Below are 15,954 nucleotides of genomic sequence, written 5' to 3'. Positions count from 1 at the left end.
TAATAAGATAATTTTTACTTTTTTTATTAATGTGTCATACTTTCTGTTTGTGTTATAAATACAAACGCTCGAAATTATCCAACGACCCATTCAGTTAGATCGTGCAAAGTTGTTGCAACAAATCGCATGCGATTTTTAATACATTGCGGTTTTTGACCGATCAATTGAGTTCGTTGTACCTACTTAGCTGGCAATGTGTCTAAAATCGCATCTGTTTTTTTTACAATGTGTGTACAGGGCCTTATAGCCAAGTTGGCACATATAACTGGTAACAATAAAGGAAATGTCACTCTGTCATATAATACACATACACGTTACCCTTCACGATAACTCGATTTTGCATTGACCGGTGTTTAGAAATAATATTTTAAATTATAATAATGATACTTTCTTCGTATAACAGACTAATGCATTTGCTCGCGTTTATTATTTGCTCCTTTTTATTATGTGCTCATTCCGATGTGCCAAGACCTCGCGGAGTTTCTCTATCGAAAGCGTCGCTATATTCGCCGACGAAAGACTTCACCTGTTTCGACGGAACTGTTACAATTCCGTTTAGCTATGTAAACGACGATTATTGTGACTGCTTCGACGGCAGCGACGAGCCAGGAACCTCGGCGTGCCTGAATGCTGTGTTCCATTGCACAAACGCAGGTCATCGGCCACAAAACATTCCGAGTTCGCGGGTCAACGACGGAGTGTGCGACTGTTGCGACGGAACCGACGAGTATGCGGGGCCCGATGCCTGCCCGAACACGTGCGAGGAGCTCGGCCGAGAGGCCAGGGCCGAAGCTCTTAGGCTAGCCGAGCTACACAAAGAAGGAAGCCAGATCAGATTAGAGCTTATCGAAAAAGGTAACAAAAGAAGAAGCGAGATGGCAGAACAGTTAGCCCAATTAGACAAAGACAAATCAGAGGCTGAAACGATCAAAGCAGAAAAAGAAGCTATTAAAAATGAATTAGAGCTGAAAGAGAATGAAGCCCTTAAAGTGTACAGGGAAGCAGAGGAGCAAGAAAAACAAAAAAAAGCTGAAGAGGAGAATCAACAAACCATTAAGGATGCCACAGAACAGTTCAACAGGTTTGATTCGAACCAAGATGGCCAATTATCTGTAGAAGAAATAAAAGTAGTGAATGTTTTTGATAAAAATAAGGATGGTGAAGTGGACCAAGAGGAATATCAGCATTTCTTTGGGGAGAGTGAAAATGTTAATCTGAAGTCATTCATATCTACCACCTGGCCCATGTTGAAGCCACTGCTGATGATGGAGCAGGGCATGTTCAAACCTGCAGAAGAAGAACATGAGTCTGTTCGAGAAACAGATGCGGATGACCTCTCCAGGGAGCTAGAAAATGAAGACTTAGAAGGAGCTGAGGATGAGAACATGGATGATTCAGACCTGCCTCATGAAGAAGATGACCTTGATTTGGAACAAGATCATGCTAAAGGCTATGATGAGGAAACTCAAACATTGGTAAATGAGGCCACTGAGGCAAGACGCCAGTTTACTGATGCTGAAAGAGCCATACGTGAGATTGAGTCTAGCATTCAAAACATTCAGCAAAATCTTGAGAAAGACTACGGGTTGCAACAGGAATTTGCAACATTAGATGGCGAATGCTTTGAATATGAAGATAAAGAGTACATTTACAAACTCTGTATGTTCCAGAAAATGACACAGAAGTCCAAGAATGGAGGCTCTGAAGTTGGATTAGGTAACTGGGGAGAATGGGGAGGTGAAGAGAATAAGAAGTATTCTGTGATGAAGTACACTAATGGACTGGCCTGCTGGAATGGGCCAAACAGAATAACCACTGTAAATATACACTGTGGACTAGAAACTAAGATGTTGTCAGTCACTGAGCCATTCCGTTGTGAATACAAAGTGGAGCTCAGCACCCCTGCAGCTTGTGACAATAATGTGTCACAAACACATACTGCTCATGACGAGCTATGAGCTCCTAGTGAGCTACATACTCACTTTACACTGTGTTTGTTGTAAGTTAGATGTATACATTTTTCAGTCAATAGTTTTCACTAAGGAGAAAATGTCACAACTCAAATGATGCATGATTTTTCTTCATAATAAATGTTCATAATGAAAGTACCTAGAAGTAGATTTAAGTAGTAAAAAATGTTTCATTGGTATAGAATAAATTATTTTTCTTGAAATCATGATTCAGTTCATTTAATGTATTATTTTTCTAAAATCAATTACCGAGTTTTTTTTGTAAACAGGTTAAATGTTGCATTAATAAGTTTTTTCACACATTCCTCATCATTTAAGGCTGTTTTATGTTAAAAGTGAATAATGAGTAAACAAAAAGTAATTGTGATTAAATAAATTGTTTTAAAATTATTTTGTTTTATTAAACAAAGCTGGGTATGGCCAGGGCATGGCAAGTATTAGTAAATACTTAGCAGATAATTTACCTACCTACTCTTTGTTCATCCACTTTAATGCCAAAAAATCACATGCGGTATTGTTATGTTATCGTGTTGAACAAAGTCGAATTTGGGCAAATATAGTCTGTCAAGCCATTTCCCTCAGTAGAAAAAAGCGAAAAAGGTAGGCGCGAAGGGTAATCGTCCCATAGAAAATTTGAATTTCGCGCCTTTTTCTACTGACAAAGTTGTTTGGCCGGCCATATAACCCAAGACAACCCAACAGGGTATGGATGGTATAGAAAGGATGCCAATCTCTTATGGCAGAATTGTTGCAAAAGTGACCGCTATCAGCTGTAAATAATAGTTCCTAATCTCTCCAGTGGCGCTAGTTTGGCTCTGGGACATGAACCATATAAAATAGGCCTTAAACATCTGACACAGATGACAAAGGCCTATTTTATATGGTTCATGTTATACTCATGTCCCAGAGCCAAACTAGCGCCACTGGAGAGATTAGGAACTATTATTTACAGCTGAAAGCAGTCACTTTTGCAACAATTCTGCCATAAGAGATTGGCATCCTTTCTATACCATCCATACCCTGTTGGGTTGTCTTGGCTTATATGGCCGGCCATATAACATGAACCATATAAGGCAACAAATAACCCGACCAAATTACGTAGGTTGTTTTTAACTAAACCGCCTAATTACTGTTTTTTGATGGACACTTCATACATAGAGATTTGGCTCCTTTATATAGTCTCCATGCAACAGGGGCTGTAAAAGTTAAGATTTTTTGAAGTAAGCTAATTTATAAAAAAAAAGTAAACTTTTATTGCGTCTTACTTCTACTTATTGCTGCATTTCTGTCTTATAAATTCAGGAAGGTGTATCAAACTCTTTAGGTACGTTATTTGTTTTTGAACGCTACTCTTTAAGTCTTTAAAAGGTATAAATGTCACTGAATGGTGCGAAATTGTTTACAGTTTATTTTATTATTTATTTTGTGCGTGACTTTGTATTGTATTAACGATGGAAGTTGAAGATATTATCAAGAGATCTAGTTTTTCAATGTTAAAAGGCAAAGTTAGTAATCAATTATTAGAAAATTTGAAACTTTTGGGGCTTTCAAAACCAACTCGAATTCAAGTTGAAACACTTCCTTATATTTTATTAGCACAGGATATTATTGGCACGGCAAAAACTGGGAGTGGTAAAACCTTAGCATTCTTAATCCCTGTGATTGAAAGATTAATTAAACTTAGATTTTCCAGCAAACATGGTAAGTGTCAAACACGTTCTAAACTTCGCAAAACGTCGTACAATTTCTGTGAAAGTCTAAAAAAACACTAAAAAGCTTAATTTATTCTATAAATTAATGCTAATGTTGTCTTATGTTGTTTGGTGTTTTAATATTAGTTGATACAAAATTATTTGTTTGAGGTTAGAATTTTCTATAACGACTGTTAATTTCTGCCAGATACCAGCTACCTGGGATAAATGTTGCACGTTACACAAAGAGCTTTTAATTTTTATCAAGCTGAATAAAAGCAAGATATTCTGTTACTAATCATATTCTCTACTTTAGGCACAGGCTGCATTATTTTAACACCAACCAGGGAGTTAGCACTGCAAATATATCAAGTATTGAAGAAATTACTTGTCAATATTGACCTAACATACTCTCTAATCGTTGGGGGAGAGAAAAAGGCTAAAGATTTGTTAGTATTGAAAAAAGGTAAATGAAGAATCACTACAAAGTTGCTTTCCGCTGTCGGTCCCTATGTATGCTTAGATCTTTAAAACTACGCAACGGATTTTGATGCAGTTTTTTTAATGGATAGAGTGTTTCAAAAGGAAGGTTCATATGTATAATTTGTAAAGGTTTTTTGTAAATTAGTTGAACTACTCGTGCGTGCCGGGGCGGGTCAATAGTTAAAAAATATAAAAAGAAAGCTGGCCAAGTGCGAGTCGGACTCACGCACGAAAAAACGGCATAAAAATCACGTTTGTTGTATGAGAGCCCCACTTAAATATTTATTTGATTCTGTCTTTAGTATTTGTTGTTTTAGTGGCAACAGAAATACATCATCTGTGAAAATTTCAACTGTCTAGCTATCACGGTTCATGAGATACAGCCTGGTGACAGACAAACGGACAGCGGAGTCTTAGTAATAGGGTCCCGTTTATACCCTTTGGGTACTGAACCCTAAAAATTGACAAGTTGTTGTTGATCTTAGTTATCTTCTTTGTATTTCTAGCCTTCAGTCTAACAATATAAAAACAAATTTGGAGAATTTATTGTTTCAGAACATTATCTGGCTTTGTGTGTTGTCCCATCAGCAATACTATTCGCTTTGCACCTTTGCATACAAACTTCTATGCAGGGGGGTACCTTTTCTATGCAGCCGACTGTACCTACAGATAAATGTATATGTATAATTTTAAGATTTTGAATAATCTCTTCATACATTTTAGGGGTTAATATTGTTGTCAGCACTCCTGGGCGTCTATTCGACCATCTACAGAATACTGAATGTTTTAACGTGAACAATTTAAAATGCCTAGTGGTGGATGAGGCAGACAAGCTGCTTGAAGCTGGCTTTGAGAAACACATTACAGGGATAGTTAAGCTGCTTCCAAGTATGTATTAGCTGAGAAAGCCCAAAGATTGATTAAACACAGTTTGTTATTGTTATGCAATGAAATCACTAACTATATTTTTGTACCTACTTTTACTACATTTAGGCCAATTATAGATTGTTCTATGTGACTTAAAATTAATCTTGGGTTGGTTCATTTGGTCCCCATAGTAGAAGTTGTACCTAGTTACATATTTCCTAGTTTCATATATTTTAGGAAATAGGCAAACTTTACTGTTTAGTGCGACGCTGGACAGGAATGTGAAGAATCTGGCAAGGTTAGCTTTAAGGGAAGATCCGGTGGTAATATCAACTAGTGACCAATCACAGTCCACTGTCACTGGTCTAAAGCAAGGGTAAGTAATCATTTTTAAAGTTGTACCTAATCAGGAGAAGTAAAACGCCTCTTCTATATTCAATTTCTAATTAAAAAGCAATATGAAAATTACTTTAAATCCCTTTATGAATTGGAATGGAGCTAATATCTAATCTCTAAACCGATTTTAACAACAAAATAGCTTAAAACATTACAACAATTTGCCTTTAAAAAAATATTTTAAAACTTTTTTTACTTTGTTTTAGGTATTACATAACTCCTATAGAACAGAAGCTCTCATGGCTATACAAAATGCTTCGAAAAAGCAAGAAGCTAAAGGTCATGGTGTTCTTTTCATCATGCAAATCAGTTGACTTCCATTATGAATTCTTTAGGAATCATTGTAAAGCTTCTGTTTTAAGCATACATGTAAGGAAACTGCTTCTACAATTACCTCAATGCAATGTGACATTTACAATTTGCGCACGAAGTTTGAAGAATCTTAGGGGGGACTTCGCTAACCCCCACGCCGCCGCGCGGTGCATGGTGCGGCGCATGACCTGGCCCCTCAAGAATTTTCTTTAGATTTTACCGATTGCGAACTAACATACTCACACCTTTAAAAGCTATAACTAACATGAGTTATTAGGATGACCCTTTAACAGGTATATGATGTCAGAAATATCACTAATTTGAGCCTTATCACTTTGAAATAAGGTCCAAAATGATGGTGGTATATTCAGCTATAGCATATAAAGGCTGAATAAATAAACCTTGTCATCACATGATAAGCGCATACATATAGGCTAGTTGCAATATGATAATAATAAACTCCGCGTTGATAGAGCTGAGCTCGGTCACAGTCACAGATTATATAATACCTACTATGCTCGGTAATTGATATGCGCGAATCACTGCATTGTGTTTATTTACTGCCTGTGCTGTATACACTGGCAAAATCGCCTACTTAAGGGGCCTCGCGGAAGCCAACCATTTATTATCTTGGGAATACACATCGAAACAAAAGGGCCTCGCAAATGCGACTTCGCCTACGGCTAGATTATATAGTTCACGTTACGCCACTGGGAGGCGATCATTAAAATGTCGTACAATTACTGGTGATTAAATTAATATAGGTAAAAAAACTTAGGTAAAGCTCCTCTTATATGTAGTTGTATACAGTACAACCCATTGTAACTAAATACCCATTGTATAAAGTTTACAAAATTAGAGAAGCAAGTGTCCCGTTGGATCTAGAATTTTGCGTAAAAACGAAATAAAAAGTATCTTTATCAAACATTTCTATTTTTAGGGGCGGCAAAGCCAAGCTAGAAGAAAGGAAGCTTATCAAAACTTTGTTGAAGCTTCAAGTGGAGCCTTATTTTGCACTGATGTGGCGGCCAGAGGATTGGATATACCGAGCGTCGACTGGATCGTGCAGTATGACCCTCCTACAGACCCAAAGGTATAATTCGCAACATTGCTTTTCAAAATTAATCCTGTATGATAAAAACTCTTGGTGAAACATATTTTTGATACAAGTTTGTATCAGAGACTGTACCTAACTTTTCTTCAGTCATCTACCACTCATCGAGACGATTCTAGTCTAGTAAACCCAAACTCAATGAGGTTGCGTTGTTTCATCTCCTAGTAACTTTTGGCCTTATGTACTAGGTCCTAGTCCGACTTCAGTCTCCATCATCATATCATTTTATTTTATTTTATTCATTTTAGGGATAACAAACAACTATACAATATAATGTTACATTTAGTAGTACAGTTAAAATTTACATATGCATATCCAACGACATTATCCACAAATTACATTAAAATTATGCAATGGTTGGCAGTTGGCACAAAAAAGGTAGTTAATTATTCGAAGAATTAGTTCGAAGTAGTATCATATCAGCTCTATATCATCATAATATTGCATTGCCACTGGGTTTTCACGAGATGGCGCTCTACTTTAATGTAACTCGGAACTCGCAACAACATCTTGCACAAGCTTACAGGCACGTCTTGGGGAGCTTGCGCAGAAGTACTGCGTACAAGTGGGCTTAGCCTGGTGTATTCAGCAGGAAAATACTGCGCCCCGGTTTGGCTGAACAGTGCCCACACAGACAAGATCGACGTCCAGTTGCGTAAAACTATGCGCTGTATATCTGGCACTATAGTGAGATTGTATACAGAGTGATTGTATACAATCAACCCCTGTACAATGGTTGCCAGCTCTGAGCCACATACCTCCTCCCCACCTCAGAAGTGTACTAAATGAAGCTAACAAAATAGCTAGAAACCCAGATCTACCGTTTCACCAAGAGTTTATGTGCCCGCCTCGCCATCGTCTGAAATCCCGACATCCGCCCTACCAGACAGCACAGTACCTGATGGAAAAGCCGTTCAATATAAAATCGAGCTGGAAAGACGAATGGACAGCAAATCCACCCAGGGCTAATATTTTAAACTATGACCCCTCGCAAAAGCCATCTGGCTTTTCGGACTCTAGAAAGGATATGCCAGCTGAATAGGCTCAGAACCGAACATGGACTTTGCGGAGACTACATGTTTGAGTGTGGCTGGCGAAACTCACCGGCGTCTGATTGCGGAGCTCCAGTGCATAATCTACGACTGCCCCAAGAGGAAATATACCGGAGTTACCCTGGACCTACTCTGCCCTGATGTGAACGCGGCCCGATGGGTGAAGAAGCTAGATGTTAAATTATAGTACCTACTTAATAAGCAATTAATTATTATATATGCGACCTGGTTATTTTAAACCACACGATTAAAAAATATATATATGTAAAAATAGGCTCTTATGCTTTGATTATAGTTTTGTGCCAAAAACAGCAACTAGGCATTTTTTTATAATTAATGAAAGTTTATATTACACAGCCACGAACGCAAGTGTCGTTACCGGGATGCTGCTTAAATCATCTGACACAGATGAAAAGGCTTATTATTATATTACAAATATAAATACTCAACAAATATTCAACAAAAACATTAGAAATTCATACTCTTAGGAAGCGTTATTGTTATCACTGTTTAATAATATCAGAATGCATGATTATCGTTAATTAGAAATAATTACCATTCAGTGTAATGCTACATAAACTTCTAATAACCCTATTTAGCCTAATTAGCGACTATAATTATTGTCCACGTGCAACCTTTCCAGCGACCTAGTACTAATACTAGTATTAGCCTATAGCCTAGCCTATTCAACGTTGAACATTATACTATTGCGTGTAGATTGATATTGCTTTGCATACTCTGATATAGGATGAATATTAGTTTTAGATAAAAAATTGATAAAAATGCAGTCCAAAACCGATGCAGTTATACAAGGTCGTGTAGTCGGGGCAATCGTAGCAATTACCACTACTCAATCTACTCAAAATATAATAAGTAGCAGAATATTATATAGGCACTTAGTTTATGTTTAGGTCTTAAGAACTTTTAGGTCAGCTGGGGCAAGTGTTGTTAGTGGGTTAAGTGTAAGGGGAGCTAACTCGAATAGAAAAATCTATGGCTTCATTTATTTCCACCTTACGGAAGCCTAAAAGATGATCTGTCGCGAGTTGCTTATCAATGTGAAACATGAAATTAGAGTCCGACCAATTTAAAATCTCATGCGAAACGTCTGCGACAGGTTGTAGTCCTTTCGGCTGCGTATGTAACCGGAGTTTGGTAACCAGTTACCTAAGAAGAAAAAATGATCTTCATAGGAAACTGGTATCCAAGTGATATATTTTTTTCCTTTTCTGATACCTGTATGATTGTTCGTAACTAGTATCCAGTAAGGAATAAATAATACTCTTATGAAGGGATCACTCATGGTTATGAGTGATCCCTTTAGGAACATAATATTCAATTATCAACTTAACTAGACGGAGACCCGCTTCGCGGGGCTCCCATTTTTGGGCAGTTTGCCCCTCGGGCATCTGAAGCTACCTAACAAACCTACGCTTTTTTTCCCAGTGTAATGTTTTCACGGATATCACACTAAATCAATAGGTAGGTTAGGTTCGTTAGGTAGCTTCAGATGCCCAAAGGGCAAACCGCCCAAAAATAGGAGCCCCGCGTTTGCCGTCTAGTTAAGTTGAGCATTCAACATTTTTACAATTCAACATTTCGAGAATCCAACATTATGAGAATTTAACATTATGTCCCTAAAGGGATAATACCATACCTTAACTATCTTTCAAGCAGTTACCTACGAGGAATATAAAGTACTTTCTCGTACTCGTTAGGAAGTTTCCTAGATTGTAACTGGGTTACGTGAAAGGAATAGTTATTTACGATACAAGTGCGGAAAAGAGGAAATTCGAAACGAGTGGCGATAAATTAAAACACGACCGCAGGGAGTGTTTTAAATCGACACGAGTTGCGAATTACCTATTCGCACGTGTATCGTACAACGTTTTACAGTACATATGGCCCTTTAAACTTTCGACATATGCACGAAAAGTGCTATTTGACGCACTAGTGCGAGAAAGTAGCACCATATGTACTGTAAAAAATATATCACTTGGATACCAGTATCCTATGAGCAGGGACCGGACAACCCTTTCCGCGATAAAACCCTTTCAATGGGCGACACTTAAACACGGCTAACACATTGAAAGACTTTCCCTTTTGAACTGCAAGCCCATTCATACCCTTACCTTTGACTAACCCTTACCGAAAAGCTAACCAAAAATAAGGCTAGCTCTTAATAAGGGTTACCCTTATCTTTAAGCGCTTTTTATAAAGGTTTCCCTTTGCGTGAAAGAGACAGGATTAGTATATATCTACGGTAGTGTATGAAAAGGAAAGAAAATACGTGCCTAGTCAAAGAACGCCGCCGTCGACGCCGACGATCGCGGATTCGAAGTAATGTGTGCTTTATGAACAAGGTAGACGACTTAAATTAGCGCGCTTATATGCTAAAAGGGAAGCCCTTTATAGGGCTAACCCTTATAAGCAATATGCAAGGTGTTGGTGAGCGGATGATAAGGGTTTTGTAAGGGTATTTGGGCTACCGATTAATCAAATGTGGTAGCTTTATATAAGGGTTTTTAAAACCAAAACAAAGGGTTTCGTCTGGCAAAGGGTATGGTGAGTTAAGCTTTATGCAATACTCTTATAAAACCCCGATAAGGGATAGCGGGCCGGTCCCTGCCTATGAGGATCATTTTTTCTTCTTAGGTAACTGGTTACCAAACTCCGGTTACATACGCGGCCGAAGGGGTCGTAGTACTGGCTGTTGACGCAACGACTCGTCGCCACGCCAGCCGCCCGTCAACGTGAATATTTTATACCGCGCTCCTATGGGGCGGGGCTAAGGGATATAATATACTTATAGTTGGCCAAGCAAATCTTGTCAGTAGAAAAAGGCGGCAAATTTAAAAAATGTAGGCGCGAAGGGATATCTTCTTCTTCTTTTAAAATTATGGCTTCAGCCCAGTGGGACTATTTCGCCAGTATCAAGGTATTGAGAGGTTTACAAACGACAAAAATTGTACGGTTGTACAAGACAGTGTACGGTGATTTGTTAGCTCTTGTAAATCGATAGCTAGACTTTACAAGAAGCACGTGGACTACCGGCCGTTGACTCCAAGATGGTGGTTAAACGCGCTTCAAAATTAATTCTCCATTCACTGCACACTACCACATTAGTTTACTGTATAATAAGCTATCGATATTACACTTTAAACAATATTAATAAGCAAAAAACAAAGTAATTAATCACGATGCTAACTATCAAGATGGCGCTCGAACCGGAAGTCCGCGAAGGGATATGTCTCATAGAATGAATTTCGTGCCTTTTTCTATTGACAAGATTTGCTTGACAAACACTATAATATGCGTTGTCACTACTCGGTCGGTACCACGTCGGTACAGTCTAAAAACCTAGTGTGGTAGTGGTGACTATTATGCGTAGGTATAAAATATTCACGTTGACGGGCGGCTGGCGTGGCGACGAGTCGTTGCGGTACGACCTGTCGCAGACGTTTCACATCAACAAATGCTCCCATTATACCTTATTTTCGTTGTTTTAGGAATATATTCATAGGGTTGGGCGGACAGCGAGAGGCCTAAATAACACCGGAAATGCTGTTATATTATTAAGACCAGAGGAAAAAGAATTCATAAGTTTTTTAAAAACTGAAAAGGTGTATTTAGATAAATACAGTTTTGAGGACCCATCTGATGATATCCAGAGAATGGTAGGTATTATTATTTACTATTACTAATGTTTTTTAGGGTTCCGTACCCAAAGGGTAAAAACGGGGCCCTATTACTAAGACTCCGTCGGTCACCAGGCTGTGTCTCATGAACCGTGATAGCTATTAGCTAGACAGTTGAAATTTTCAGATTATGTATTTCTGTTGCCGCTATAACAACAAATACTAAAAACAGAATAAATAATATAAATATTTAAGTGGGGCTCCCATACAACAAACGTGATTTTTTTTGCGTAATGGTACGGAACCCTTTGTGCACGATTCCGACTCGCACTTGGCCGGTTTTATATATAATTATTTTAAAAGTAATGCAGTACGAACGTTCAGTCGTTTACATATTATTTCTTCAAGCTGGAGGCCGTTTGCTGGTAATAGCCTCTGCGTTTTCCAAAATGCTAAATATGTTATCCGGTCCGACTGTGAGAGTAGTACTAGTTCAAGTTAGATTTCCATTGCTGTGCCGCACTGCAGCCGGCTGCATTGCCGCGGGAAATTACATTGTCAAAATCCTTGAAAAATTGTGATTTCCCAAGCCAATGCAGACTGCAATTGGAATTTTATCTTGACGTTGATCAAGTACCTTCGATCTACAATGTTGAGGAAATCAGTAGGCCGAGCACATGATTGACGGCATTGACGCGACAGTATCTCGCCGCGAGATAGACTACCCGTCTTTTACTAACTGTATGAATTAAAGGGGGACGGGTAGTCTATGTCGCGGCGAGATACTCTCGCACCAATCATGTGCTAGCCCGGCAGGTCAATATATATATCCGTTAGGGTGGTATCTGTCCAATGTCATTGCGTCTCACTCTCTCATTAAGCAAAATGTGAGACAAAATACCCATTGGACAGGGGGAATACCACCCTTACATAGACATTTAGATAACGTGGTCGGTGGTGTTATATGTATTCAGTTCAGTTAATTTATTTTGTTAAACAGCATATTATAATATAATATAATATAATAAGCCTTTTATTCTGAGCTTCTCTGCTTTGTATCAGTACTAGGTATGTTCTTGTTTGTTATATTATGTCCCGAAGCTCAGTTTGCCTCTTGGCATAGTACACATCACACTCAGCACAGTTCTAACATTTTCCATTGGAACCTGTCACGTGCAACTCTTCTCCAGTGATGTCCAACTGTGAGTTTTAGGTCGTCTTCTCATCTTGTCTGTTGGTGACCTGCACTTCTCTTCCCATCTCTGGGGTACCAATCCGTAACCGTTTTACTCCATTTCTCTTGTGATTCGCGTAGCATGTGAGCTGTCCATCTCCACTTTTGTTGGTCAATCCGGGTTATTATGTCTACAACAATAAGAGAGAAATTATTTGACGACCGGTCTGGCCTAGTGGGTAGTGACCCTGCCTGTGAAGCCGATGGTCCTGGGTTCGAATCCCGGTAAGGGCATTTATTTGTGTGATGAACACAGATATTTGTTCCTGAGATGTTTTCTATGTATTTAAGTATTTGTATAGGTATTATATATATCGTTGTCTGAGTACCTACAACACAAGCCTTCTTGAGCTTACCGTGGGACTTAGCCAATTTGTGTAAGAATGTCCCTATAATATTTATATTTATTTATTTATTTATTATACTGCTTCTCACTCTGTCCTGTTTCCTTATACCTGCCAGGCTTCTCTCCATGGCTCTTTGGCAGCGTTTCAGCTTTTCAATGTGATCTTTCTTAAGAGCCCACGTTTCGCATCCATAAATCATGACTGGGAGTACACGTGTTGAAGACTTTGCTTTTTGTTTGCATACTTAGCTCCTTAGACTTCAGGACTTCTTTCAATGACCAGTATTTTTTCCATCCATTTCCTATTCTTCGCTCAATTTCCTTGGTGGTTTGATCTTCATAAGTAAATGAATGAATGAATGTTCATGGTATTTGTCCTAAGTAAATTTATGTACTCCGTTACATATTCGAGTGGTTCATTGTCAATTTTTATAATTACTGGTTTGGAGTTTGTAAGTAGTTTTGTTTTTTCTTCGTTCATGCATAGGCCCACTTTCTTACTTTCGTTGTTTAGTGATTCTATCATGATATTCAGGTGGCTTGGGTTTTTCTCAAATAAGACTATGTCGTCCGCAAATCTTAGGTGGTTGAGTTTTACGCCATGCACGTTGAGACCATATTCTTTCCATTCTAGTTTGCGAAAGATACTTTCTTGAGTAGCTGAGAACAGTTTTGGTGAAAGAGGATCTCCCTGTCTTACTCCCCTTTCGATCTTGAACTTTTTTCCCAAGGTTTCTAGTTGGATCCTCGCTTCGCCATACAAGTAGATATTCTTTATAACGTTGATGTAAATTGGAGGTATCCCCTGCTGTTCTAGGCTATATGGCTAGGTTACATGAAAGGTGGTATATACATAAATATACCATGGGATGGTATATATATATACATATATATATATATATATATATATTTATATATATATATATATATATATATATATATATATATATATATATATATATATATATATATTTATTTATTTATTTAGAAGGGGAACAGTCTAGTTGTTAGTGATCCTACCTAAAAACTTGGTGGTCCTATCCTATAATATATATATATATTTATATATATATTTTCTATAAAATCTAATGAAATGAATGACCGTTCACTTACAATACGATTTGTCACTCAAGTAGAAACTCATACCATGTAAATGAATGAATGTTCGATAATTTATCCTATTATACGAGTAATACGTTCTTTTTCAGCTTGAAGATTTAATACTCAAGAATGGTGTAATGAAACTCTTAGCAAGGAAGGCATATCTCTCTTTTCTGAGGTGCTATAAAGCCCATCCATTGAAGAAGATATTTAACGTTAATACGTTGGATATAAAATTAGCAGCCAAAGCCTTTGGATTTTTGGAAACACCACACAACGATTTCTGTATCCTTTTAAACAATTTAATTACCACCTTATCGTTTTCTATGTATGTGTTCTATTTCCAACATAATTACCGCTTCTGGCTCTATGCAGTAGCCTAGACAGCCGTACCCACGTTTTCTTTTTCTTTTCTGTTTTTTTCTGACGATATCGGCCTGTCAGTTGTTCGGAACTGTAAATTTTTTGTTCTAACTGACAGGCCGATATCATCCGGCGGACTGATAGTCAGTGGGCCCCTTAAGAATGCCTTTGTTGCGCGTGCATCCAAATCTATTATTGGGTGAAATAGTAACATTTGTCCCATATTTCCCACTTATTGACCACCGACGGAAAAAAAGGGTATTACAATAACTTATGAGTTCATAGTATGTAGGTACTGTCTGCGACTTCGTAGTACTGTGTAGCTCCCCAACGGATTAACAGATTTGAGTGCGTTTTTTAGGGTTCCGTACCTTAAAAGGAAAAAACGGAACCCTTATAGGATCACTCTTGCGTCTGTCTGTCCGTCTGTCACAGCCTATTTTCTCCGAAACTACTGGACCAATTAAGTTGAAATTTAGTACACATACGTAAGTTTGTGACCCAAAGACGGACATGTAACGTAAACAAATAAATTTAAAGCATGGGGGCCACTTTTGGTTAATGAGAAACTTAAAAAAAAAGTTTTTAAAACTATATCGTGTTACATATCAAATGAAAGAGCTCGTTATGAGAATCTGAAATATATATTTTTTTGTAATTTTAAATTAGAAAATAGCCAAAAGATTACCATCCCCCCTCCTTTATCTCCGAAACTACTGGGTCTAAAATTTTGAAAAAATTATACAAAATAGCTCTTTACCTATAGATCACAGGAAAACCTACAAAAATGTGCAGTCAAGCGTGAGTCGGACTTAATTACTTAGTTTTGATCCCACCCCTACGGATTTTTGAAAGGCATCTCAGTTCTCACGTTTCACATAAAAAATAGGTACAGTCCGACTCGCACTTGGCCGGTTTAAAAAAAAATCAAAAGTATAGTCTGAAATGGTTCATAGATAGGTTGCAACTCACTTGGTGGTGCTGTTTTATTTACTAACTAAACGACGATTAACCTCACTACAGATTCTACAGTAAACAAACCAAAGAAGAAATGTAAGAACACATCTTCATAGGATATGAAGACTGCAGATTCCTTTATTTATAGCCAATTGACTGTTATCATTCACCATATTGTTGTAAACACTGAATTGTATCCGAGCATTAACAGCAACAGTGATAAGCGATATCAGGTCTCATGACCTATGTCACAGAAAAGAGGAAAATGATTTATAGGCTTCGTCATATCGATTATTTAGCATTACTGTGAATTGATCTTTTGTAGAGCGTAATTGTGCTCTATTGCACACAATATAAGATACAAAATAGAGTTTATTCGATGTGTAACATTTAAAAATCAGATGAGGAAACCTAAATACATGAAACACGA

General features: G+C 37.8%; 2 protein-coding genes across 3 annotated transcripts; both read left to right on the top strand.

The window, feature by feature from the left end:
- Positions 1-291: 291 nt before the first annotated feature.
- On the top strand, positions 292-2,357 carry LOC134751543 (glucosidase 2 subunit beta). Its single transcript, XM_063687001.1, has one exon. The coding sequence runs from the start codon at positions 381-383 to the stop codon at positions 1,956-1,958; it is 1,578 nt and encodes a 525-aa protein (XP_063543071.1). The 5' UTR covers positions 292-380; the 3' UTR covers positions 1,959-2,357.
- A 989-nt stretch (positions 2,358-3,346) lies between these two features.
- Positions 3,347-15,892, top strand: LOC134751534 (probable ATP-dependent RNA helicase pitchoune). Of its 2 annotated transcripts, XM_063686978.1 has the most exons (9): positions 3,347-3,671; positions 3,978-4,127; positions 4,868-5,032; positions 5,249-5,387; positions 5,614-5,776; positions 6,660-6,812; positions 11,395-11,562; positions 14,312-14,489; positions 15,600-15,892. In XM_063686978.1, the coding sequence occupies exons 1-9, from the start codon at positions 3,422-3,424 to the stop codon at positions 15,638-15,640; spliced, it is 1,407 nt and encodes a 468-aa protein (XP_063543048.1). In that variant the 5' UTR covers positions 3,347-3,421; the 3' UTR covers positions 15,641-15,892. The 2 variants fall into 2 exon arrangements, with proteins under 2 accessions (XP_063543048.1, XP_063543058.1); XM_063686988.1 differs by lacking the exon at positions 11,395-11,562.
- The last annotated feature ends 62 nt before the right edge of the window (positions 15,893-15,954 follow it).

Source organism: Cydia strobilella, chromosome 2, assembly GCF_947568885.1.
Source record: "Cydia strobilella chromosome 2, ilCydStro3.1, whole genome shotgun sequence".
In the NCBI taxonomy this organism is placed as follows: Eukaryota; Metazoa; Arthropoda; class Insecta; order Lepidoptera; family Tortricidae; genus Cydia; species Cydia strobilella.
The sequence above is the reverse complement of the archived record's forward strand: the minus strand, read 5'-3'. Positions and strand labels throughout refer to the sequence as shown.